Source organism: Pseudopodoces humilis, chromosome 21 (assembly GCF_049639895.1).
Source record: "Pseudopodoces humilis isolate 2021_Gansu_Grassland_sample_001 chromosome 21, ASM4963989v1, whole genome shotgun sequence".
Classification (NCBI taxonomy): Eukaryota; Metazoa; Chordata; class Aves; order Passeriformes; family Paridae; genus Pseudopodoces; species Pseudopodoces humilis.
Genome location: NC_142220.1, coordinates 324262 through 346307, shown reverse-complemented (window position 1 = coordinate 346307; position 22046 = coordinate 324262). Strand labels below are relative to the sequence as shown.

At 59.6% G+C, this 22046-nt stretch overlaps 4 protein-coding genes across 4 annotated transcripts; 3 read left to right on the top strand and 1 right to left on the bottom strand.

Annotated features, from left to right (window-relative positions):
* Position 1: 1 nt before the first annotated feature.
* ARL16 (ARF like GTPase 16) lies at positions 2 to 1220 on the bottom strand. Its single transcript, XM_088065597.1, has 5 exons — positions 1136 to 1220; positions 976 to 1031; positions 774 to 887; positions 485 to 600; positions 2 to 342 (listed from the first exon to the last, which is right to left on the bottom strand). The coding sequence occupies exons 1-5, from the start codon at positions 1218 to 1220 to the stop codon at positions 171 to 173; spliced, it is 543 nt and encodes a 180-aa protein (XP_087921723.1). The 3' UTR covers positions 2 to 170.
* A 43-nt stretch (positions 1221 to 1263) lies between these two features.
* Positions 1264 to 10436, top strand: HGS (hepatocyte growth factor-regulated tyrosine kinase substrate). Its single transcript, XM_014259427.2, has 21 exons — positions 1264 to 1379; positions 1647 to 1731; positions 2131 to 2206; positions 2606 to 2698; positions 4499 to 4622; positions 5470 to 5522; positions 5975 to 6043; positions 6254 to 6378; positions 6611 to 6689; positions 6769 to 6867; positions 7071 to 7166; positions 7497 to 7535; positions 7619 to 7762; positions 7899 to 8112; positions 8292 to 8464; positions 8605 to 8745; positions 8823 to 9000; positions 9078 to 9211; positions 9457 to 9573; positions 9738 to 9833; positions 9923 to 10436. Exons 1-21 carry the CDS (start codon positions 1343 to 1345, stop codon positions 10025 to 10027), a joined length of 2277 nt encoding a protein of 758 aa, XP_014114902.1. The 5' UTR covers positions 1264 to 1342; the 3' UTR covers positions 10028 to 10436.
* Positions 10437 to 10954: 518 nt separating this feature from the next.
* Positions 10955 to 14320, top strand: MRPL12 (mitochondrial ribosomal protein L12). The gene is made up of 4 exons (XM_005530646.2): positions 10955 to 11244; positions 11334 to 11414; positions 11515 to 11649; positions 14024 to 14320. Exons 1-4 carry the CDS (start codon positions 10975 to 10977, stop codon positions 14138 to 14140), a joined length of 603 nt encoding a protein of 200 aa, XP_005530703.2. The 5' UTR covers positions 10955 to 10974; the 3' UTR covers positions 14141 to 14320.
* Positions 14321 to 15102: 782 nt separating this feature from the next.
* On the top strand, positions 15103 to 21043 carry SLC25A10 (solute carrier family 25 member 10). The gene is made up of 11 exons (XM_005530698.3): positions 15103 to 15234; positions 18103 to 18222; positions 18311 to 18425; positions 18505 to 18553; positions 18889 to 18930; positions 19178 to 19221; positions 19684 to 19754; positions 19860 to 19952; positions 20189 to 20266; positions 20365 to 20421; positions 20808 to 21043. The coding sequence occupies exons 1-11, from the start codon at positions 15145 to 15147 to the stop codon at positions 20907 to 20909; spliced, it is 861 nt and encodes a 286-aa protein (XP_005530755.1). The 5' UTR covers positions 15103 to 15144; the 3' UTR covers positions 20910 to 21043.
* Positions 21044 to 22046: the final 1003 nt, after the last annotated feature.

Sequence of the window (22046 nt, the reverse complement as noted above, 5' to 3'; positions counted from 1 at the left end):
GGACAGTTCAGTGGGAGTTTTACTGTGAAGTCCCACAGGGATCCAGTCCATCAACAGCCCAAGGCACTGTCCTGGGCTCTGCTCCTAGCCCCAGGCAGGGCAGCTGCTCCTTCACCACCTCCTGTGACAGGATTGTCCAGGGCTGCCACAGGCACCTGGCAGGGTTGGGGTCAGCAGGGGTCTTTGAGGGTGGTCCGAAGCCACTGCAGGACGTCGGTCAGGCCGGTGCCATCGCGGGCGCTGGTCTCCAGCATCGTGATGGGCTGCGTAGCACAGGACACGATGTCCTGCACGCGGAACAGTGACTTCATCTCCACCAGTGACATGTAGCAGGGCAGGTCACTGCAATGGGGAGAGGGGAGCTGCATCAGCCAGCCACGATGGCTCCCCTGCCCCGGCTCAGGGGACTCTAGCCTGGGAAGTGCAGCAAAGCACAGCCGCTGCTCCCTGGCATCCCCAGCCTTCGGCTGATCCTCCTCCTCACATCTTGTTGAAGAGGACCAGGACGGGCACAGAGGCGAGCGGCGCTGCAGAGAGGACAGAGAGCAGCTGGATGCAGGACGAGGAGACCTGGCTGGGGTTGGAGGCATCCACCACGAACTGGAGGGCAGAAGGAAAAGCGGGGTGCGAGTGGGCCAGAGCAGGGCACGGAGGAGGGAGATCCCACCACGGGGCGAAACCGAGGGGACCGGCCGACCCCAGCCCCGGAAGCCCCTCTCCCCGCGTCCATCCCTCGGGAGCGTGGCCCCGGGCCGGTGCGCGGTGCTGCTCACCAGGAGAGCGCTGCACTCGCTGAAGTAGCTGTGCCAGATGGGGCCCATGCAGCCGCCCAGCTCCCGCACGGTCACCGGCCGCGGCAGCCGCAGGTCCGTCAGGTTGGTGCCCACCTGCGGGACAGTTGCCCGGCTGCCGGCGGCTCTCCCCGGAGCGCCTCGGCCGTCCCGGCGCCGCTCGGCCCCGCCGGGCCGCACCTACCGTGGGCAGCGTGGCCGGGGGCTCGCCCAGCTCCGCGGGCTCCTCGGCGCTCAGCTGTGCCTGGCGTTAAGGACGCAGCGGCTCCGGGAACGGCACGGGGCCCGACCCCGACCCCCGCCCGCCCCTCCCCGGTGCCCGGTGCCCGGTGCCCCACGGATATGGCGCAGCCGCCGCACCAGGAGGCTCTTGCCGCCGCCCGCCGCCCCCAGCAGCAGGAAGGTGGGCGGGCAGCGCCCCGCGGCCATGGCGGAGCCGCCCCGGCGGAAGCGGCCCCGCCCCGGCGGAAGCCGGAAGCGGAAGGGCCGCGGCGGGGCGGGGGTCGGACCGGGCCGGAGCCATCGGGCCGGACCGGCGGCGGGCGAACACCATGGGGCGCGGCGGCGGCACCTTCGAGCGGCTCCTCGGTACGGGGGCGGCTCCCTCGGCGGGCCGGACGGGAACCGGGTCGGGGTCCGCGGCGCTCGGCCCCGGCAGCAGGCGGGCCCAGAGCACGGCGCCGGTTTGGCCGGGCCGGGTTGCGGTGCCGCAGCCCGGTGCCGAGGTTACCGAGCGCTCGGGCGTGTCTGAGGCGGGAGGGTTTCCGGGTGGAAGCTGGGTTTATCCCCGGAGCGCTCCTGGGGCGCGGCGGAGCGGAGCCGCTCACGGCGGCCCGGTGCGTTTGTTCATTGCAGATAAAGCCACGAGCCAGCTCCTGCTGGAGACAGACTGGGAATCCATCCTGCAGATCTGCGACATGATCCGTCAGGGAGACACCCAGTAAGTGCTCCTGGGCTTTCCGCCGTGCTGTGGGCACAGCTCCGCTGTCTGTGCAAGGAAGGACCGACCCTTCGAGGGTCTCGGACCTGCCAGCCCGTGACAACACACATCTCCTTGTGCCCTTCCATAGGAGCATCAGAGGGGCTGTACAGCACACCCTGATGTGCTGTGTGCTTCCCAGACCCTGGGAGCTGCAGATTACCTCTGGCCTGCAACCCCTAGGGAAACTCAAGTTTGAGTGCTCTCATTCCTTCCCAGTTTCACTCAGTGAATCGTGTACCCCTGAGCTAACTGTGCCCTTCGTGTCAGGGTGGGGACTGGTGCGTTGTCAGCAGCAGGCGGGATCTTCCCCCCAGATCCTTGATCCCCTGAGAACATGTCCCCTCTTCCCCTACCCAGAGCGAAATACGCCGTCAATGCCATCAAGAAGAAGGTGAATGACAAGAATCCCCACGTGGCCCTGTACGCACTGGAGGTAATGGCACCTGGCTGGGAGCACAGCAGGGGCTTCTTACTACCTGCCTTCAGGCTGCACAGCTTCCTGCTGCGCAGTGTGGAAGCAGCCTCTTCCTGACTCTGGCACAGAGGTTTTGGGGTGATCAGGTCAGGCCCTTCATACTTTAGTTTCATCTTGGCTTTGGAACAGGCAAAGCTGAGACTTGGGCTGCTCTCCCTGGGGTTGGTTTCCACAGAGCAGAAGGCCCCCAGCCCCTCACAGAGGTGAAGGACAGCTGCAGGGAGTGGATTGACATGTCCCCAGCACACCTCATTGCTTAAGTAGTGCCCCGTGTTCAGCCTGTAATGTGTGCTGGGACCCCCACAAGTTGCAGGGGAGGTAGGAAGCTCTGGGCTGATGTTGTCTTGGGCCTTGCAGGTCATGGAGTCGGTCGTTAAAAACTGTGGCCAAACAGTCCATGATGAGGTGGCCAATAAACAGACCATGGAGGAGCTGAAGGAAATACTCAAGGTAAATAGATGTATTTTACTGTCATTTTTTTGCCTGTGGAAAAGCAGCAGCAGCAGGAAGAAATGTATGTGTCTTCTCGTGTCCTCTTTGGGTAAGGAGCAGAAGGGAAATTGGAAACACATGTTAGAAAAGAGCAGACTATCCTGTGGTGTGAAAGGGTGAGTGTAGGCAAGGAAGGAGGGCTTCTGGGAAGAGGAAATGTGGTAGGAGCAGAGGTTTGTCTGTACAGTGAAGTGGCAGGAGGCCTGGGCCATTCCATGAGAAATGCTTCTGGATGCAACACTTGCGTTTGGACAGCAAAGGGAAACAGATGACGGCCTGGCACCTGTACCAAGGACCTGGGCAGTGGCGAGGTGAATTCCCTCTCATGGAGCAATGTGAGACACATAGGCAAGAAACAAAGGAAAAACCAACTGGAGCTGCCTCTGTGTCATGGCCGTTTCATTGGCATGTCGAGTTGTTCAGGACCTCTGCAGGATGTGGCCATGGCTGCTGGCACTGGCAAGTTGTTGTTACAAGCTGTCACCAGTCTGATGCCTGCTGGAGCTTCGTGTGTCCTTGGACTGGGGAATTCCATTGGTGAAGTGGAAATGAGAACTCCTGTCTCCAGCTTGCAGCTCAGAACAGCAATGCCCAGACAAGAGCTTATTAGGATCGTACTGTTCCTTCTTACAGCTTCTGTCTTCCACCAGAAATAAACAAACAGGTGACCCAGATCCTTGGAGGATGAGCTGTGTGAGTCCTGTCACCTCACACACCTAGCAAGGTGTCTTCTCCTGTCACCTTCCTGTTAGGGCTGACTCAGTCTCCATGCAGGATCTTCTGAGACAGGAACACTGCCATAGCGTGACAGCCAGGTGTGGTAGCACAGCTGCTCCAAGGGCTAAGGAGATTGAATCAGATCCGGGGATTTTGTGGTTCTCTCAGCCCTTGCCTGCCTCAGGAGTTTCCCAACTGCTCCATTCTCCTCCCACACTTGGAACTTTGCTGCTCATGAACACCCGATGCTGGTAAAACAGTCCATGTCAGGGCTGTGACATGTATGGAATGCAGGATTTTGCCAAACATTCTAGAAGTTGGAGCTCCCGGAAGTGTCAGTAAGTGATGCTGTGTGGACCAAGGTCTTGGCTAAAATCAGAGCTTGACAGTGCTCCTGTGCTTCCTGGGGATTTCTGGAACAGCCAGTCATGTGGATGTGATCATTTGGGCAGCTGATGACACGAGGCTGAGGCTGGCTGAGGTCAGAACAGGCTTCCCAACTTTCCTCCAGTTCCTTGAAGCGTGATGCAGTTGCTCCTGTGTCCAAAGGGCAGATGTCCCTGCTGTCCTCGCTGTGTCACATCCTGAGATGGCTTTGAGAACTCCTGGAGTGGAGGTGCTGACACCCTCCAGGCACCTCCGCCACTGTCAGTGGGCAGGCCAGGCGGGCTGTGCTGTACGGGGCAGCTGGGGCTCCACCGTGTTCTGAGTGTGGGATGGGTGGCTCTGGTGAGGAGGTGGACAGAGCTGCTGGGCATTTGCTCTAAGCATCAAGGCCACAGCTCTGTTCAGTTGGTCTGTGCTGCTCCAAAGGACATTCTGTTTGTGCTGGAGGGTGCAGTGGGGCAGCTGAGGGGGTCTGTTGTCTGTGCTGTGTATTGTCCTTACTGCAGGTTTCTGACAGCTCTTGCCTCTGCTGAGTACTCTTAAAGTCTCTCTTTCCTGAATGGTATTTCTGGCTTCTCTTCAGGGGGTTCACACCATCCTTAGGGTTTCAGGGACATTTTCTGTGATGTTTTTTTCTCCTCCCTTCCTGCACAGAGGCAAGTGGAGACGAGTGTCCGCAGTAAGATCCTGTACCTCATCCAGGCCTGGGCTCATGCCTTCCGCAATGAGCCCAAGTACAAGGTGGTGCAGGACACCTATCAGATAATGAAGGTTGAAGGTGAGGACTGTGGCCACAGGTGAGGGGACACCTGGTGAAGCAGCTCTGCCTTGGCAGTTCCCTGCCTGGTGTGAGCAAAGTCTGGATTTGCAGCACTGAGCTTTTGGTTCCCAATACCCAATGAACCCTTCAGGGTGCTGCAGACATGGGACAGTCCAGTGTTCCCAGGACCAGGGCAGCCTTGCTCTGGGCCTCCAGCCCAGCCAGTGCCTCGGGGCTGGCAGGGAAACCTGAAGAGCAGGAGCTGCAGCTGTTCTTGGGGAGACTGGCAGCAAGTCATCGTGTCCTCTGGGAGGGATTTGCTGTGGGGCAGTTCCTTCCTCACAGGCTTTTGTTCCTGCTCCCAGGATGGGTCCACACTCACACTTGCTGACACAGTGTTGGTGTGACATTTTCCCTTCTGTCCCAGGACAGCAGTGTGCACTTCAAGGGCAGGGACACACTGCTGCCTCTGCTTCCTTCTGTGCATCACAAACTCTATGCAGTGGCACAAGCTTGAAGGGTCGGTTCACCATCCTGAGCTGGTGTTGCCAAGCTCTGGCCCTTCAAGGGCTGAAATTCTCAGCCCTGCCTGCTGGGCTCTTTATCCCCCTCAGTTCAAAGAACTGAGAAATAATAAGCCTTATCCAGAGGCCTATGATGTCCCTTGTAGGTGTGTAAGGGAAACATCTGGGGATTGTCTTCAGACCATGGCTGAGGGGAGCCTGTTTCTGGTGTGTCAGAGGGAGGTACTGGTCAAGACAAGAGGTGCTGCAGAGCTGGCACCTATGGCATGAGCTTGCAGGCACATGGCCTCCCTGTGCCAGAGGATTCCTCTCACAACGGGGCTCCACTTCTTCTCCTGCAGGTCACGTCTTCCCAGAGTTCAAGGAAAGCGATGCCATGTTTGCTGCAGAGAGGGTGAGCTCTGTGGTGGGGGGAGAAGCTGGCACTGTGGGACAGACCTGCTTTCCCATCCCCTTCCTGCCAAACCTGCAGGTCTTGCGTTCCTCCATTTTATGCGGGTTGGAGACCTTGTTGGGAGAACTGACCAGGACAGGGAGTCAGACTTGTCATTCCTCCTGCTCACTGGCCTTGCAGCAGCTTGGCAGGCTGGACATGGCAGCAGGGCATTGCTGAAGTGATTGCTGTGCAGACACTTTCCTAGCAAATCTTGTACTGACTGGGAAAGCATCGCAGTCTCTAAGGAACATGAGAGGAGATAACTGAGGGAAATAAATATTTCCTGTTGAGCTGCAATGCCTCCAGTCTCCCCCATGAGACATGAGAGCCCTGTTAGCCATCAGGGCTCCTGAAAGGCCCGGTGCAGATGCACTTCTCCCTCCTTACGCCCTTTCCCTTGACCCCTACAGGCTCCAGACTGGGTGGATGCAGAGGAGTGTCACAGGTGCCGCGTGCAGTTTGGCGTTGTGACGCGGAAGGTGGGTGCAGCTCCTGCCCCTCTGGGTTCCCTGCTCTACACAGCCCTTGGTACTTGCAGAACTCCCTGCAGGACTTGCTGTGTGGAAATGTGCTGGGGACAGACCATGTTTCCTGGCTGCTGGCAGGGAAGTGACAGGAGTGTCTGAGTGATGGTGGTTAAAGGAGAAGGAATGTCTTGCCACCACACTCATGTCTCCTGTCCTTCACAGCACCACTGCCGGGCCTGCGGGCAGATCTTCTGTGGAAAATGCTCCTCCAAATACTCCACCATCCCCAAGTTTGGGATTGAGAAGGAAGTGAGAGTCTGTGAGCCCTGCTATGAGCATCTCAACAAGTCAGTACCCTTTGTGGTGGGTTTCTTTGCCTGCAACAGCTGGGACTTGGAGGGGGGAAGCATGGTGTTGAACTAGCTCCCTGCAGAGCACAGCAAGGGCTTCACTGCTGTGCAGGCTGGGCTGGGCCCTCTTCCTTCCTGGGAGTGGGGTTTGCTGCTGGAACATAGTGCAGAGCTGGGCTCTGGTGCGGGGAAGGGATCATTCAGTCCATACTATCACCTGTCACTACAGGAAAACTGAGGGTAAAGCTGCTGCCACCTCTGAACTGCCCCCTGAGTACCTGACCAGCCCCCTCTCTCAGCAGTCCCAGGTGAGCACCTGCCCCATAGGTGATCCTGACCTGTTTGTTGATCCCATTACTGACCACCTCCTCATCTTTCCACTTCCAGCTGCCTCCAAAGCGTGATGAGACAGCTCTGCAAGAAGAAGAGGAGCTCCAGCTGGCTATTGCCTTGTCTCAGTCAGAGGCTGAGGAGAAGGAGAGAATGGTTTGTTTGCTGCTGGGATCTGGGAGGGGTTGTTGCTCTTCAGCCCATCTGTGCTGGGCCATAACAGGTCTCTGAACATGTCCTGCTGTGAGCAAGACTCAAAGCCTGTGGAGTGAGTGAAAGCAGAGCTGGGCACAAGCTGTGTTGTGGTTGGTTTGGAGAATCCTAGACTCTCTCTGAGTTGGCAATTTTCTCTTTTGCAGAGGCAGAAAACAACCTACTCCATGTACCCTAAGGCTGAGCCCACTCCTGTCACGTCATCGGCTCCCCCAGTCAGCACGCTCTACTCCCCACCCGTGGTATGTCTGTGGCAGCTCCTGGACGTGAAGTGGCTGGACACAGGCCTCTTCCTGAGCCCGAGTCTGCCCTGATTGTGTCCAATTTAATCCCCTTACTGAGGGAAAATACTTGCCCCATTCAACCCCTTGCTTGTTCACTGTTTTTTAGCAAGAAGGTGTGCTCTCAGATAGGACTTAGGTGCCTCCACTCGCAGCTTGTGTCCCCTTTGAGGCTCTCACTGGTGCTCAGCACTGGTGGTCATACATGGCCAGGTCTGAGCTGAACATTTCTGTGGGACCTGGAGATCTCTGGTTTTGCTGAACTGCATTTCTCCATTTGTCTCTTTCCAGAATTCCTCTGCTCCCTTGGCTGAGGATATTGACCCAGAGGTAAGGATCCTGGCCCTGATAGTCTGCAGCACAGGCTTGCTCCTGCAAGGCAGTGATGCTCATCTTCCTTCTCCTCCTGGCAGCTGGCTCGGTACCTGAACCGCAACTACTGGGAGAAGAAACAGGAGGAGGTTCGCAAGAGCCCCACACCATCAGCACCCCTGTCCCTGACAGAGCCAGCTGTGCAGCCTGGGGAGACCCACCCTGCCACTCTTGGGGTGGTTGAGGTAAGAGGGGGCCTGTGCCTGGGTCTGGCACTTACCGAGGGGCAAGAAGCACCTGAGTCTTGGGCTCTGCAGGCTGGCTGCTGCCTCTTGGCACTGGGAGGTCACAGCTGACTGGCTGCCCCATCCTTCCTTCCAGCAGCAGTACCAAAACGGTGAGTCCGAGGAGAACCACGAGCAGTTCCTGAAGGCACTGCAGAACGCAGTCACCACGTTCGTCAACCGCATGAAGAGCAACCACATGCGAGGCCGCAGCATCACCAACGACTCTGCCGTGTTGTCCCTCTTCCAGTCCATCAACAACATGCACCCGCAGCTGCTGGAGCTGCTCAACCAGCTGGATGAGCGCAGGCGTGCGTGGGAGCGGGGGGAGCTGCTGCCCTGGGCATGGGTGGGCGGCAGCCAGGGCTCCATAGTGTCAGGGTTCAGCATTCCCATGACGCAGTGTCACCGGAGAGAATCTAGTGTGGAGGGCAGGGGCAGTCCAGGTGCTCTGTCCCCATGTTCCTGAGGCTGTCCCTTCTCTCCTCAGTGTACTATGAAGGCCTGCAGGACAAACTGGCCCAGATCCGGGATGCACGTGGGGCTCTGAACGCGCTGCGGGAGGAGCACCAGGAGAAGCTGCGCCGTGCAGCGGAGGAGGCAGAGCGGCAGCGCCAGATCCAGCTGGCACAGAAGCTGGAGATCATGAGGCAGAAGAAGCAGGTGAGGCAGGGAAGCATGTCCAGGGTATTCCAGACCTGCCTGCACTGTGGCTCAGTGCAGGGCTGGCAGGGATGGCTGCCCTGGTAGGGGGGGCCTGTGTGGTATCATGGCTCCCAGCCACCACAGCCCTGTTCCTGCAGGAGTATCTGGAGATGCAGCGTCAGTTGGCCATCCAGCGACTGCAGGAGCAGGAGAAGGAGAGGCAGCTGCGCCTGGAGCAGCAGAAGCAGACCATCCAGATGAGAGCCCAGATGCCAGCTTTCTCACTGCCTTATGCCCAGGTACAGCTGCTGGCATAGGCTCCCCTTGCCAGGTTCCAGGGACTGCAGCTTTAAGCTGGCTTTCCTTCTCCCACCAGCTCCAGGCCATGCCCGCAGCCAGTGGGGTGATCTACCAGCCCTCTGGGCCCACCAGCTTCCCTGGCACCTTCAGCCCAGCTGGCTCCGTGGAGGGCTCTCCCATGCACAGCGTGTACATGAACCAGGCTGCGCAGGGAGGAACTGGGCCATACACTGCCATGCCCGTCACCGGGACTGGTACGTTGGGCAGCTCAGCCTCTGCGGGCAGGGGTGAGCCCAAGGTGGCTGCTCCAACCTCTGCTCTCTCCACCCAGATCCCAGCATGGTGAATGCCTACATGTACCAGCCAGGTGCCAGCAGTGGGCAGGGGCCTCAGCAGGGGCCGGCGGTGCCCACCACCACCCCCGCTTATTCATCCTACCAGCCCACACCCACACAGGGCTACCAGGCAAGTGAGGCAGCGCAGCCTGCAGCCAACTGGGATGAGGGCTGGGAGGTTCTGAGGGGCTGGGCAACGTGCCCAAACTCAGCAATGGCATCTCTGAGCAGGAGGGAGGATGGGCTGGTTGGTTCTGAGATCTGCTCTTGCTGTGGAAGTGGGCTGGAATTAGATCCAGTTCTGGGCTCAAGGGCCTTGTCTGGAGATGTGAGCCATTGCTGTCTGTGCCACCTCTCACCAGCCTCTTCCCACAGACTGCAGCCTCACAGTCGCAGAGCATGCCAGCCATCTCCCAGGCACCCCAGTCGGGCACCATGGGCTACATGGGCAGCCAGTCTGTCTCCATGGGCTACCAGCCCTACAGCATGCAGGTGAGTGCTCCCTGCTTGGGCACAGGGAGACAAGGCGTGCATGGGGCTCCAGCCCATGGAGCCATCCTGGAGGAGGTCTGCTGGAGGCTGGGGGCAGTCACCACTGCCCCGTGGGTGCTGCATGTACCCCAGCCCCTCTGACACCCACCCCCTCATTCCCATAGGGTCTCATGTCTGCCCTGCCAGGCCAGGACACAGCTTTGAGCAGCCTGCCAGCCCAGCAGTCCTACCTGCCCGGGCAGCAGCCCCTCTACCAACAGGTGAGTGCTACAAGCCCAGGGGTTCAGGACCAGTGGGGCACATATGCCCACGAAGCCACACACTAACAAAGCTGTTTCCTCTGCTCCAGGTGGCCCCAGCTGGGGGTCCCCCCCAGCAGCAGCCCCCAGCAGCACCTGCTCCTGGGCAGCAGCCCCCAGGCAGCGGAGAGGCCCAGCTCATCTCGTTTGACTGATCGCGGCCACAGGGCACAGGGATCTCAGGGGTCCCGTGGGTCCAGTGAAACACTACTCTTCATCCGAAATCACTCTGTACTACTCGTCCTGCCCCCCGGCCCCGTGTCCCAGGGGCGGTGGGGCCACAGGCTCCTACTGCCGGCTTTGGGGACCAAGGAGCAGGGTGCAGCCCCCCCATGCCCTGCAGCCTGGGGCAGCCCGGCTCCCCGCGCCCACCCTCGGCAGCTGGCGGCCCCTGGGCCGGGCGGGAGCTCGGCCTGCCCCTGTCGTTGCCCCATCCCTGCTGAGCCCCGCTCCCTGCAGCGCCCTCGCGGGCCCGGGGCCCTTGGCCGGGCCCGGCCTGTCCCCGTGCCCGCCCCTCTCGGCGGAGACCGAGCGCTATCGGTGACAATAAAGGATCGGAACGAAGCGCGGCCTCGTGTGCTGGGCGGGGGCGGCTCCGGGTGCAGATCCCTCAGAGCTGGCCAGCTTCAGCTCACACCGGCCTTCGGCCGCCTGCATTTCCTCCCTACAGTGTCTGGAATGTTTCTATGCTGTAGATGCATAATCCGAAATTATTAAGCTTTATGGAGCGTTAGAATGTATTACTGCAGTTAGTGAAAGTCGAAAAGGTAAAACGACAAGGCTTTCAGACTTTATTTTTGTTTCTTTTAATTTGCATTCATTACGCTTTCAATTTTACCTTTAACCATGGTGTACAGTGTATAAATATAACCAATTGTCCTTCCAAACATTCGGGAGAGGAAGCAATTTCTGTTCCTTCAGGCGTGATTTTTTTTTTTTTTCTACTCTTACTCATGAGTAGTAATGGATTTATTACTATTGATTTTGCCTCCATCTCCCATCGCGCCTTGGTTCGCTGCCCTTCTTGTCACTATTGGCTCTCCGTCGGTACCGAGGGGCCCGCCGGGAGCGCGGGCGGAGCGTTCGGTGTCCTCGGGCCGCCATGCTGCCCGCCGCGCTGCCCGCCGCCCGCCGGGCGCTGCTCCCGCCGCTGCTCCCGCTCCCGCCGCTGCTGCCGCCGCGCCCCGGGCCCCGCGGGCCCCCCGCCGGGCTGCGGCCGCTCGGCACCGGCCCCGCGCGGCGCTCGGAGGCGCTGGCCGGGGCGCCGCTGGACACGGCCGCCAAGGAGTACTCGCCCAAGGTGCGGCAGCTGGTGCGGGACATCGCGGGGCTGACGCTGCTGGAGGTGGCCGATCTCAACGCGCTGCTCAAGGTGGGTGCGGGGGCGGCCCGGTCCGGCCCGGCCCGGCCCGGCCGCGTGCGCCGCCTGACCGGCCGCTGGCGCCGCTGCTCTTCCCGCAGGAGACGCTGAAGATCCCGGACGTGGGGGTGATGCCCGCGGCGGCCTCCGCCGCCGTCCTGCCCGCCCAGGCGGCTCCGCAGGTACCGGGCGCTCCGGGAGGGGCGGGAGCGGGGCCCCGGGGACCACACGCGCAGGGGCGGGCTCGGCCGGGGGGCTTCACCGCGCTCCGGATGCTTCCAGGAGGAGGAGGAGGAGGTCCCGCTCAAGAAAGAGAAGACTCATTTCACCGTCCGGCTGACGGAGCTGAAGGCCACTGACAAGGTGAAGTTGATCAAGGAGGTGAAGAACTTCGTGCCAGGAGTGAACCTCGTGCAGGTGAGGAAGTGCTGCCCCAGGCTCTGGTGTGTTGCTCCCAGGTCCAGCAGCCTCGGCTCTCTGTTGAAAAGGAGCCTGGAATTGTGCATTCAGAAGCACAGAAGCAGGGGAATGAAGGAGGAGGCTCAGAACAAAGGACTCGGAGATGTTCATGCCAGCCTCAGCTTCTCCAAACCTGAGAGCTGCTGTGAGCTTTCTTGCAGAGCTCAGGAGTAGCCAACAGCTATAGCTGGGTTTGGCTTGCCTTTCCCAAAGCCTATGCATTTCTGGAGTTAAACGAGCCTCTCTAATTCACACATTTTGCAATCCAGGCTTCCAGCTCTTATCAGGGCCCTTCACTTTATAGATGGGGTGCTGTTTCTTTCCTTGGAGGAGGTGGGCCTCAGCCCTGGGCAGTGTCTGAGCTCAGGCCCTTGACCTCGGATGTGGACTCAGCATGTTGGGTGATGAAGCTGCTACTGCTAAAGCATGTAATGTGCTGCACTTCTCCACAGGGTGATGCTTTCATATCTTGGGGTCAATAGTAGCTCTTTTCAGTATTCCAGCTGCAACACTGAGCATTGTAGTGTCAGCTCCTGTTGTAGCCCAGGAGAGCAGAAATGTTTGCAGATAATCTTCTGACCCATTCTTATTACTGCATTGCAAAGGCAGCAGAGAAGGCCAGTGGCACAGGTACAAGTTTGGCTGTCCCGTGGGGATAATTACCTGACTGTCAGTGTGGTTCCCGTGTGGTTCCTCTGGAAGCTGTTTATCTGGAAGTTGTTCATCTATTATTGGTCCCAAGCAAACATGAAAATGCCAAACCCTGTAATAGATACAATCAGCAGATAATTTACTGGAGAGCTGATGCCAAGTGAGCTTGGCTTTGCATGTGGCACCTGCTGGATGAGTTGTTTGTAGGTGCCAGTTTTTGCAGGCAAACTCAAGTGTGATGTACCAAGCACTTTGGCTGAAACACACACACACACAAATAGTTGTGGAGGTTCTACCTGCAGAGGTTGTGTTCAAAGTGGAGCCAAAGCCCTTTTATTGTAAATTTTAGTGCCATCCAGTTGAGGTATTTTTTACAAAGTTTTTGGGGGGGTCTGCCCATGGCCTGTAGGGCTGCTGATTCTATGGAGGGAAGCACATAGAGTGATTACCTTGGGCACTGTTGGGACCCAGACATCAGTCCTGTGACAACAACTGCATGATGAGATAGGTGCGTGATCAGCACACACCAGACCGAGGCTGGCTGCACCTCAAGAAGATCACTGGGAGCTGCCCAGCAGATGCTTGCCCTCTGTCACCACCAGCCCTGGGCTCTAGCTGGACTAAGAGCATGCTGCCTCTGCCCCATGGCTGCTGCTGCACAGATCCCACTTGACTTGGGCTCTGCTCTTCTTGCCACTGAACACCAGGAACAGCTGCTTCTCTTTACCGGGGCTGCTTTAGAGTGGAGTCACACCTTGCTGAACAGGGTTTAGAAATTAATAACCTGTGCTGTGTTGCCTGTCCCCATTGCAGTGAGCCTGAACAGGCTTTTGTCCAGGGCCTGTCCTGGTGGACAGAGGCATTCCTGCCCCCCACCAAGCACTGCCCACACTTCTGTGCCTTCTAAACACAGCAAAGAAAGCATTTTTCTACCACTACAGATACGTAGGCATTGAACCCAGCAGAAATCAAAAGGACAAAACCTTTCTGCCAGCACAGTGGCCAGTCCAGTGGGTGCTAAACCCCTGCAGTGCTGTGGCAGAGAGCTGCAACGTGCAAGAGCAGCAGGGGCTTGTCCCCTCAATAGCAGCACTGCAGTAAATTAACTCTTTAAATTAACAGCTCAACAGTTTTTCAGTTTGCCTTAAGTATTGCAGTGCTGCTTAGTACCAATAGTTTTGCCTTAAGAGTCCGTAAAACATCAAAATACTTTGTTGTCAAGTAGTCTGTGCCGGAACTCTGTTTCAGCCAGTGCAGCTGTGTCCAAACCCTGCACTGGCCTCCCCTCCTGCTGGTACAAGTATGTGAACCAAAACACTGTCACTGAGCAGAGCCAGCCCAGCGCCAGGCGGATGCTGCCTCAGCAGGCCAGTGCACAGGGTCTGCCTGCACCCACACCTCTGCAGGCTGGGGCACATCTGGGAGCACCATGCCTGCAGCAGAAGAATTTAAGAGCAGTGGATTGCAGGAAAAGGTTTCCCAGCAGATGTGCCATCGCTTGCAGTCAGGTTTAGCTGCCTTCTGGTAGGCTGTGCTGTTGTTCAAGTGTAAGTCTCAGGTTTTGTGCTGGTCAGTGAGTTTCCATGGTTGGCTTAAGCAGAGGTCAGGATCATGGCTCTAAATCCAATAATCCAGTTAGTGAAAGCCTGTTTACAAGCCTCGTACTTTGTCCCTCTCACAGGCAAAGAAGCTGGTGGAGTCCCTTCCACAGGAGATCAAGGCGAACGCCTCCAAGGAGGAAGCAGAGAAGATCAAAGCAGCGCTAGAGGCGGCAGGAGGGACTGTTGTTCTGGAGTAGTCTCGCCATGGAGAGACTGGTGCTTCAGCTGCTGCCCGAGCCGGGCTCCGGACCTTTCCGAGTGCATGTGGCACAGTGGGAGTACTCTCCCGAAGAATGCTGTACGGTTTGGCAGAGCTGCTTCTGCCTGCCATCACCATGAACTCTACCTTATAAATATCAAAAAAAACCTGTAAAATGGTTAATCTTTCTCAAACATTGATTATCCCCACGCTCCCCATTTCAGGGAATCAGAATGGTTTAGGGTGGAAGTGACCTTGAAAGATCATGTCAGTCTAGCCCCTTGCTATGGGCAGGAAAAACTTCCACTGCCCCAGGTTGCTCCAAGCTCCATCCAGCCTGGCCTTGAACACTTCCAGGGATGGAGCAGCCACAGTTGCTCTGGGCAGGCTGCCCAGAGAAAATTTCTTCCTAATATCTAATCTAAACCTACTCTGAGTTTGAAGCCATTCCCCCTTGTCCTGTCACTACATGTTCTTGTAAATAGTCTCTCTCCATCTTTCTTGTAGGCTCCCTTCAGGTACTGGAAGTTTGTACCAGCACATCACCCACCTCCTTACGCTGCCTTTTGCTGATGGTCTTACTTCTCTGTTTATTATTAATGAGAAGAACACACTTCCACAGGTTGTGGAGATGCATGCAGGGTGGGAAAGAGTATTCTGGAGCTGCTGATTATCCCTGCACTCAGTGTGTGCACGGTGGTAACGCTGCCGTTTGTACCTGTACCTCCCCCTCCTCTCTGCGTTTTGCTGATGGCTTCGCTGCCCATTAATTAATCCCTGTTAGTTATTAATGGGAAGAGCCACTATCCCGGGCTTGAAGTGGGGATGTGTGTGGGGTGGGAACGAGGATGCCGGGGCCGGCGGTTGCGGCGTTCGCCGCAGACTCGGAGATGCGAGTCCCGAGCCCGCCCCACCTTCCGGTACCGGGCGGGGGCGTGGCTTAACGGGCGGGGGCGTGGCCTTGTCCCGGTGAGGGCGTGGCTTCTGGCAGAAGCGGCGCCCATGGCGGAGCAGCGCGTTTCGCGCTGGTACTTCGGCGGCCTCGCGTCGTCCGGGGCCGCCTGCTGCACCCACCCCTTGGATCTGCTGAAGGTGAAGAGGGGACATGCCGAGGGGCGGCTCTGGCGGCGTGGGGAGGCCGCTGAGGGGATGGAGGGCGAGTGTGAGCAGCTGTGGGTGATTGCGGTGGTCTGGGGGGGCTGTGAGGCGATGGGGAGACGGTTATGGGCGACCGGTAGTGGTGAGGGGTTGGGGGGGTCGGATAGGGGGGCTGGTAGTGGTTGTGAGGGTTCCGGAGAGGGTGTGAGAGGATGGGGAGGAGGTTAGGGGGAATGGGGACTGGCTGTAGGGGTCCTGGAGAGTCTGCGATGGAGCGGGGAGAACGTCTGTGGGTCTTGGAGCGGCTTTGGGGGACTGGAAGTGGCTGTGAAGGGATGGGGACGCACTCCGAGGGTCCCGGGAGCAGCTGTAGGGGACAGGGCTGCAGCAGGGGGAGCGGCTGTGAGGGGACGGGGAGTGGGTCTGAGGGTCCTGGGGTGGCTGTGGGACCGCCTGTGAGGGACCTGGCTGCGGGGGTGCGTCTGTGAGGGTCCCAGAGCAGCTTTGAGGGGATGGGGAGTGGCTTGGGGGGAACTCCGAGAGCCCTGGAGCGGCTGCAAGGGGATGAGGAGCGGCTCTGAGAATCCCGGGGAAGCTGAAGGGCTGGCTCTGAGGTACTGTGGAGTGGCTGCCACAGGAGGGGAGAGGGTCCTGGAGCAACTGGAGGGGATGGGGAGCTGCTCTGGGGTTCTGTGAAGCAGGCCTGAGGGTCCTGAAATGGTTGTGAAGGGGTAGGGAAGGGCTGTGAGAGTCCCAGAGCAAATGGGGGAGCTGGAGAACAGCTGTAGTGGTCTGGAGAAACAGCTGCTGGGGGTCGGTTCTGAGGAGCTGATTCACGGCTATGCAGGGACACGGCTGAGGGGTCGCACGACACAGCCCAGGGTCACGGGTGCATGTGTGACTGAGGGGTCTGGGGACCTCGGGGTGCCAGCTCTAGGAGCTGTGGAGGGTGCCTTGGCCAGCCCTGCCTGGATATGGCAGTGACTCTGGGGCCAGCAGTGTTGGACACTGGCCCACTGGGCTCTGTGCCCTCCGGCCAAGATGTCACCTAGGCGCCGCAGATGACCTGGCATGCCTGCTCCTGCACAAAGGGCGCCGCGCGCAGCCCTGTGCTGCCAGCACCCACGGATGGGGCAAATGCCAGTGCTGCCCAGAGCCTTGTGTGCCAGCCAAGTGGCGACGAGCCTGGCAGCAGAGCAGGCTGCGGAGGGGGAGGGAAGAGGCAGCTCAGGACAGGACCTGCCCTTCCCAGGGCCATGCCTGTGGGATGTCGCTCTATTAGGAACGGCGAGAAGAGCGACAGTGGGAGAGGCTGGGACAGGCAGCCCCTTCCCACCCCATGGCACGGAGAGAGAGGAAGATGTTCTAAGCACAGGAGAGGAGCCAGCCCTGGCAGAGCAATGCCACCTCCCCGGTGCTCAGCTTGTTGCCTTGTCCAGCTGGCCCTGTCTGCCCAGTGGAAGTGGCTGCCAGCCCGTGGGAGCTTGTGTGGGGTGCCCTGGCAAGGCGCTAAGAAAGGGAATTAGTCTGGCACCTGCCTGTAGGTCTGTCTCTGAGCCAGTATGATGGCTGTGACGTTTGGGCTGCATCCCCATGCTGTACTGTGTGGATGTGAAGCCCCGCGCTCCTGCAGTTGTGAGCAGCACAGCTTAGCCAGCTGTTTTTGCCAGAGAGTTCACACCTGATTATTGAATATAGAACTGCCTTTAGCCAAGAGTTCCCCCAGAGCAGGGGCTGGTGCCAGGCCTGGGGAGGCACAAGGGGCCTCAGGCTCTGGCAGGGCAGGGGACGAAGGGCACTTCATTACACCTCTGGACCTTGGCCCCAGTGAGAGGCCCTGGCCAGCCCGCCTGCAGAGTGCTTGTGCCCTTAGGCCAACTCCATGCAGCCGCTGGCCACACACAGGCTGCTGGCCCTGCAGTGATCAGCAGTGACCACAACCTGGTCAGCCCATCCCATGCCTGCCTGCCTCCTGCCCTTCCTGCAGACCTGGGACTGCAGGCAGTGGACCGTGTCCCTGCATGGCTCTGCCTGCCCTGCCCACTTCATCTGCCTCAGGCTGTGACCAGCCGTAAGCTCTGGTCCCTGACATCCAAAATCCACCTGTGAGGACCGCAAGCGGGCCCCTGCACCCCTGCTGCTGCCCCATATTGGAGACAGTGGCTGTTCCCAGCGTCCTGCAGTGTGTCCCACGACCCAGCTGTGCCATGGCTTCTGTAGAGGGAGCTGGGCCTGAACCCTGACAGCAGCCCTTTGCCCTCCTTATCTCCTGGGGCCTTTGACCCACATGTGGTCTCCGCAGTGCTCAGAGCATGCTCCTCTGTCCCAGCCAGCTTCCGTGCCTGTTGCCGTTGCCCCTGGTGATGGTGGGAAGCGCTGGGCTGCTACAGGCAGGAAGGGGAGCGCCTGGCCTGCTGTGGGATTCTCTTCCTGCCTATGGGATTCCTACACCGGGGAAGAGGGGAAGTGGCTCTGGAGGCCTGCCGCAGAGCCTGGCTGTGATTTCACCAGCCCAGCTGCATCCCTCTGAACAAACCCACACTGGGCACTCGCTCACCCACCCACACCTTCCACCCTGAGGTGGCCCGAGGAGCAGGCACTGCCCTTCACCTTGGGACCGGCTGTTGAGGGCAGGGCCTGGGAGGTGCTGCCGGCAGGTGCCTGGGCACTCCTCTCTCCCTCACTGTCTCCACCCCTCAGGTGCCAGGCTGGGCCAGTCTGGTGTGGGGTGTCAGGAGCTATTGCGGTTGGCTCCTGTGCAAGTGCTGTTAACCTGGCACGTGTTCAAATCCACACCTGCTCAGTGCGCTTCTATCCCTGCCCAGCCCAGCGCTGGGCTGACGCTGCTGCGCTCTGCCCCAGGTCCACCTGCAGACACAGCAGGAGGTGAAGATGCGGATGACGGGGATGGCGATGCATGTGATCCGCACCGACGGCTTCCTGGCTCTCTACAACGGGCTCAGCGCCTCGCTGTGTCGGCAGGTGAGCGTGTGGAGCTCCTGCAGCACGTGCTGCAGCTGACGAGCTGCCCTGTGCCAGGGACACAGTCGCTTATTTCCCCCTCATCCAGATGACGTATTCCTTGACTCGCTTTGGCATCTATGAGAGTGCGAAGAACCACCTGGGCAAGGGCAAACAGGGGCCTCCCCCCTTCTACCAGAAAGTGCTCTTGGGTGCAGCAGGAGGTGAGCCAGGCTGTGAGGCCCCTGGCCCTGGCTCCCTCAGGATGGATAAGCCCCTGACCCAACTCTTCTTTGGCCACAGGTTTCGCTGGCGGGTTTGTGGGGACCCCAGCAGACATGGTGAACGTCAGGTCAGTTCTGTCTGCATGACTGGGGCTTTTGGCCCGTGCATGACAGCATTTGGGGTGGTGGGTGCTGCTGGGGTGCTCCAAACATCTCTCCTGGCCGGCCTGCCCCCATGGCCAGTGAGCCTGGAGCTCTGTGCCCACCGTGGCCAGAGCTGTTCTGCCTTTTGGTGACAGCACCCAGCCATTTGTGACCCTCAAGGGGAGTGAGACGGAAAGCAACTTTCTTGGCTCGTTGTAAACGGGCAACACAATTCCACTGCCCTGTGCTGGGGTCCCCGGCGCTGCAGGGGACAGTGGGGTACCGGCTCCCCCCTCACCTGCAGTGCTCTACCTTCTAGGATGCAGAATGACATGAAGCAGCCGCCGGCTCAGCGGCGCAAGTGAGTGAGGGGCCGGGGCAGAGGAGGCCTGGAGGGGCCGGGGGGACGGCGGGAGGCGGTGGGACGGGATCGGCGGGGCCGCGGGGGGGCAGCACCGCCCCGGCGGCACGGCCCGAGCACCGCGGCGGGGTCTGGGCCGGGGCCGCCGCCCGGGGACCCGCCGGAACCGGGGCGGGGGGGAGCGGCGGGGCTGCCGCCCTGCTGGGAGGCCTTGGGCCCTGACCTCTTCCCCTCTCGCTCCTTCCAGTTATTCCCATGCCCTGGATGGCATGTACCGAGTCCTCCGGGAAGGTGAGGCCGTGCCAGCCGTGTGGGTGAGCCTGCTCCGGTGTCCTAGCAGGTGCCGGGTCAGGGCTTACCCTGGAAGATCGCTCAGCCGGGGCAGGGAGAGAGCCTGGGAATGCCCTTGGGGCTGGGGGAGTCCAGGGGAGAGCAGGGTCTGGCAACTCTGCATCGTCTGGCAGGGGCTGGGCAAGGTGTGGCAGGGCCTGGCAGCCTGCACATACTTGGTGGGAAAGGGTGACCTGCTGGGAGCGCCAAGAGAAAGTTGGAACAGCAGATGAGCAGAGGCAGGAAGGAGGTCATGCTGTTTTGAAGGACTCCCTGCTCCTTCAGCCCGTTTGCTATGGTGTGCTTCACACAGGGTTGTGTGAGGAGTTGGGGACACAGACTGGGCATGGAAGGAGGCTCCCAGAGTAATGGAGTGTGAGTGATTGCAGAGAAATGTGCTGATCCAAATCTGTCTGTCCGCAGAGGGCCTGAAGAAACTCTTTGCAGGAGCATCAGTGGCATCGGCCCGCGGGGCCCTTGTTACTGTTGGGCAGGTAGGACAGCTCTGCTGGGCGGTAGGTGACTGAGACAGGGACTAGGATGGTCCCTGGTGTGGGAAGGAAGGGGGAACATGTCACTGATTCACCATGTCTCTGTAGCTTTCCTGTTATGACCAGGCCAAGCAGCTGGTTCTTGCAACTGGATTGCTGTCAGACAATGTCTTCACTCATTTCCTGTCCAGCTTCATCGCTGTGAGTAGGGCTGGGGTCTGGGGGGACAGCTGGGGCTGGGTTTGCCTGCAGCCAGGTTCAGAGTGTCAGGCTGGGGCTGCCAGAGCTGCCACTCTGGGCTCAGCAGGGCAGGGCCGGGCACATTGGCTCCAGGAGGCTCCTGGCCTGAGGTTGAGTCCCAGCGTGGCTCTGAGTCTCTCCAGTGACCACAGCAGTTGCTGGCACGGAGGTCTCCTGACTTGGATGACTCTCTGCAGGGTATATGTGCCACATTCCTGTGCCAGCCCCTGGATGTGCTCAAGACCCGCCTCATGAACTCCCACGGAGAGTACCAGGTGAGCTGCCCACCTTGCCGCTGCCTCTCCTCCCATCTCTGTGTGCCAGCTTCTGCCTCCCAGCCCCTCCCACCTCATCTCTCAACCTCTCACTCCAGGGTGTCGTTCACTGTGCCATGGAGACTGCCAAGCTCGGACCGCTTGCCTTCTACAAGGTACCTGGCTGAGGGTGCATGGGTGGGGTATGCTGGGTTGAGCTGGGAGCAGGAGTTGTGCTTCTGAACACTCCTGGGGCAGGGGACCTTCCAGGTTCTGGTGTGGCATCAAGCCCTGGCCTCAGTGGGTCTCAGCCTGGGCCCAGGCACCACAGCTGTGGCCCTGTTGCACCCATTAAGCTCCCACCAGCAGTGCAGGTACCAGAGGGGTTAGCACATGGTGCTGAGACCTGTGTGCACCGTGGTGGCCGTGGTGTGACAGCGCCTGCTCCACAGCCTGGCCAGTGCTGACCCGTGCCTGCTCAGTCGTGCTGCTGCCGGGGTTGGGCTGCTGGGACAACCACTGGCAGGCATTGACTCTTCCCCTTCTTGCTGTCCCCTTCCAGGGTTTTGTTCCTGCTGCTGTCCGGCTCATTCCTCACACTGTTCTCACCTTTCTCTTCCTGGAGCAGCTGCGCAAATATTTTGGGATCAAAGTGACCACCTGAGTCTGAGGGACTGGACCCTGCCTTGCCCCAGGGGGGTGAGCGTGTGGGTCACCCCCAAGATCCCAGAACCTCTCTCTGCTCTCTGGGGTCAGTGCCATTCCCCCTTCTCTCAACTCTATTCCTGTGCCTTGCCAGCACCTGTGGCCAACAACCCCCTCAAAAACTCACCTCTTCTCTCACTCCCATTCTCAGCATCTCCATCTCTGCATTACTGCTTCTGGAGGTTTTTGTGGGAGGAAGGTTCTGTCTTCCCATTTCTCTACTGGCTCTGAGTTTTGTCCTTGCCCCCCCTCAGCCTTGTCCCTGATGTGCCCTAGAAGCAGGACTGTGCTGTCTCAGGGAGTAGGGAGACCTGTACCTCGTCACAGAGCCCATGGAGCTGGGGGTGCTGCTGACCCCACAGCTGTGGGGCTGGGGCTTGGGGCAGTGTATGTGAGGCCTTGTCTTCCCTCTGCCTTCAGCCCTCATGTTCCTCCCTGACCCCAGTGCAGCTTGAACCTCCTGCCCTGCTCCTGGCCTCCCACCCTCTGCCTCTGCTTGGCCAAAACTCCTCAGTGCCGCTGGCTGCTGGGCTCATCAGGGATTGTGCCTCATAGCAATGATGGTGGGGAACATGGCCTTGCTCTGGCAGAGCCTGGTAATGCCTGCCTGGGGACCCAGTACTCACCACAGTGCACCTACCCCACACTGGATCCACCCTCTGTGGGGGCATCCCCCACCACCACTCTGCAGCCTCACTCACCTTGGGGCTGGGCAGACCCCTGCCCCTCACAGCCCCTCACCCCACACTGCCCAGTGGGTGGGGGCTGTGAACACCAACCCCTCCGCTATGTGCACCCCTGTGTGTGCTGGCCCCAAGAAATCAAAGAACTGGAATATCTGAGACCTTGATGGTATAATAAAGTGTGAAGATGTCCTGTTAGGAGAGGAGAGATGCTGCACCCCCTTTTCATGGCTGAGGGCATGGGCTGAGAGCTGAGCCCCCCAGAGCTGAGAGAGGATAGCAAGGCTTGGCCCCTGGCACAATGCCAAGAAGGGGATCTTCACCCCAGTCTGTGCCCAACACCCCTGGGCCCATGTGCAGAGGGAGCTGTGGGCAGGCTCCACAGCCAGGCCCTGCACTATGCTCTGCCTGGT

Excerpts from the sequence above, each read along its gene's own strand:
- MRPL12 (XM_005530646.2), top strand. The coding sequence starts at position 10,975 with ATGCTGCCCGCCGCGCTGCCCGCCGCCCGCCGGGCGCTGCTCCCGCCG. Across the intron at positions 11,415-11,514 it reads CCGCCCAGGCGGCTCCGCAG|GAGGAGGAGGAGGAGGTCCC; the intron begins GTACCGGGCGCT and ends GGATGCTTCCAG. Across the intron at positions 11,650-14,023 it reads CAGGAGTGAACCTCGTGCAG|GCAAAGAAGCTGGTGGAGTC; the intron begins GTGAGGAAGTGC and ends TCCCTCTCACAG.
- HGS (XM_014259427.2), top strand. The coding sequence starts at position 1,343 with ATGGGGCGCGGCGGCGGCACCTTCGAGCGGCTCCTCG. Across the intron at positions 2,207-2,605 it reads TGGCCCTGTACGCACTGGAG|GTCATGGAGTCGGTCGTTAA; the intron begins GTAATGGCACCT and ends TGGGCCTTGCAG. Across the intron at positions 8,746-8,822 it reads TCTCACTGCCTTATGCCCAG|CTCCAGGCCATGCCCGCAGC; the intron begins GTACAGCTGCTG and ends TTCTCCCACCAG.
- ARL16 (XM_088065597.1), bottom strand. The coding sequence starts at position 1,220 with ATGGCCGCGGGGCGCTGCCCGCCCACCTTCCTGCTGCTGGGGGCGGCG. Across the intron at positions 888-975 it reads CCCCGGCCACGCTGCCCACG|GTGGGCACCAACCTGACGGA; the intron begins GTAGGTGCGGCC and ends ACTGTCCCGCAG. Across the intron at positions 601-773 it reads GCGAGTGCAGCGCTCTCCTG|TTCGTGGTGGATGCCTCCAA; the intron begins GTGAGCAGCACC and ends TCTGCCCTCCAG.
- SLC25A10 (XM_005530698.3), top strand. The coding sequence starts at position 15,145 with ATGGCGGAGCAGCGCGTTTCGCGCTGGTACTTCGGCGGCCTCGCGTCG. Across the intron at positions 19,222-19,683 it reads GTACCGAGTCCTCCGGGAAG|AGGGCCTGAAGAAACTCTTT; the intron begins GTGAGGCCGTGC and ends GTCTGTCCGCAG. Across the intron at positions 19,755-19,859 it reads CCCTTGTTACTGTTGGGCAG|CTTTCCTGTTATGACCAGGC; the intron begins GTAGGACAGCTC and ends ATGTCTCTGTAG.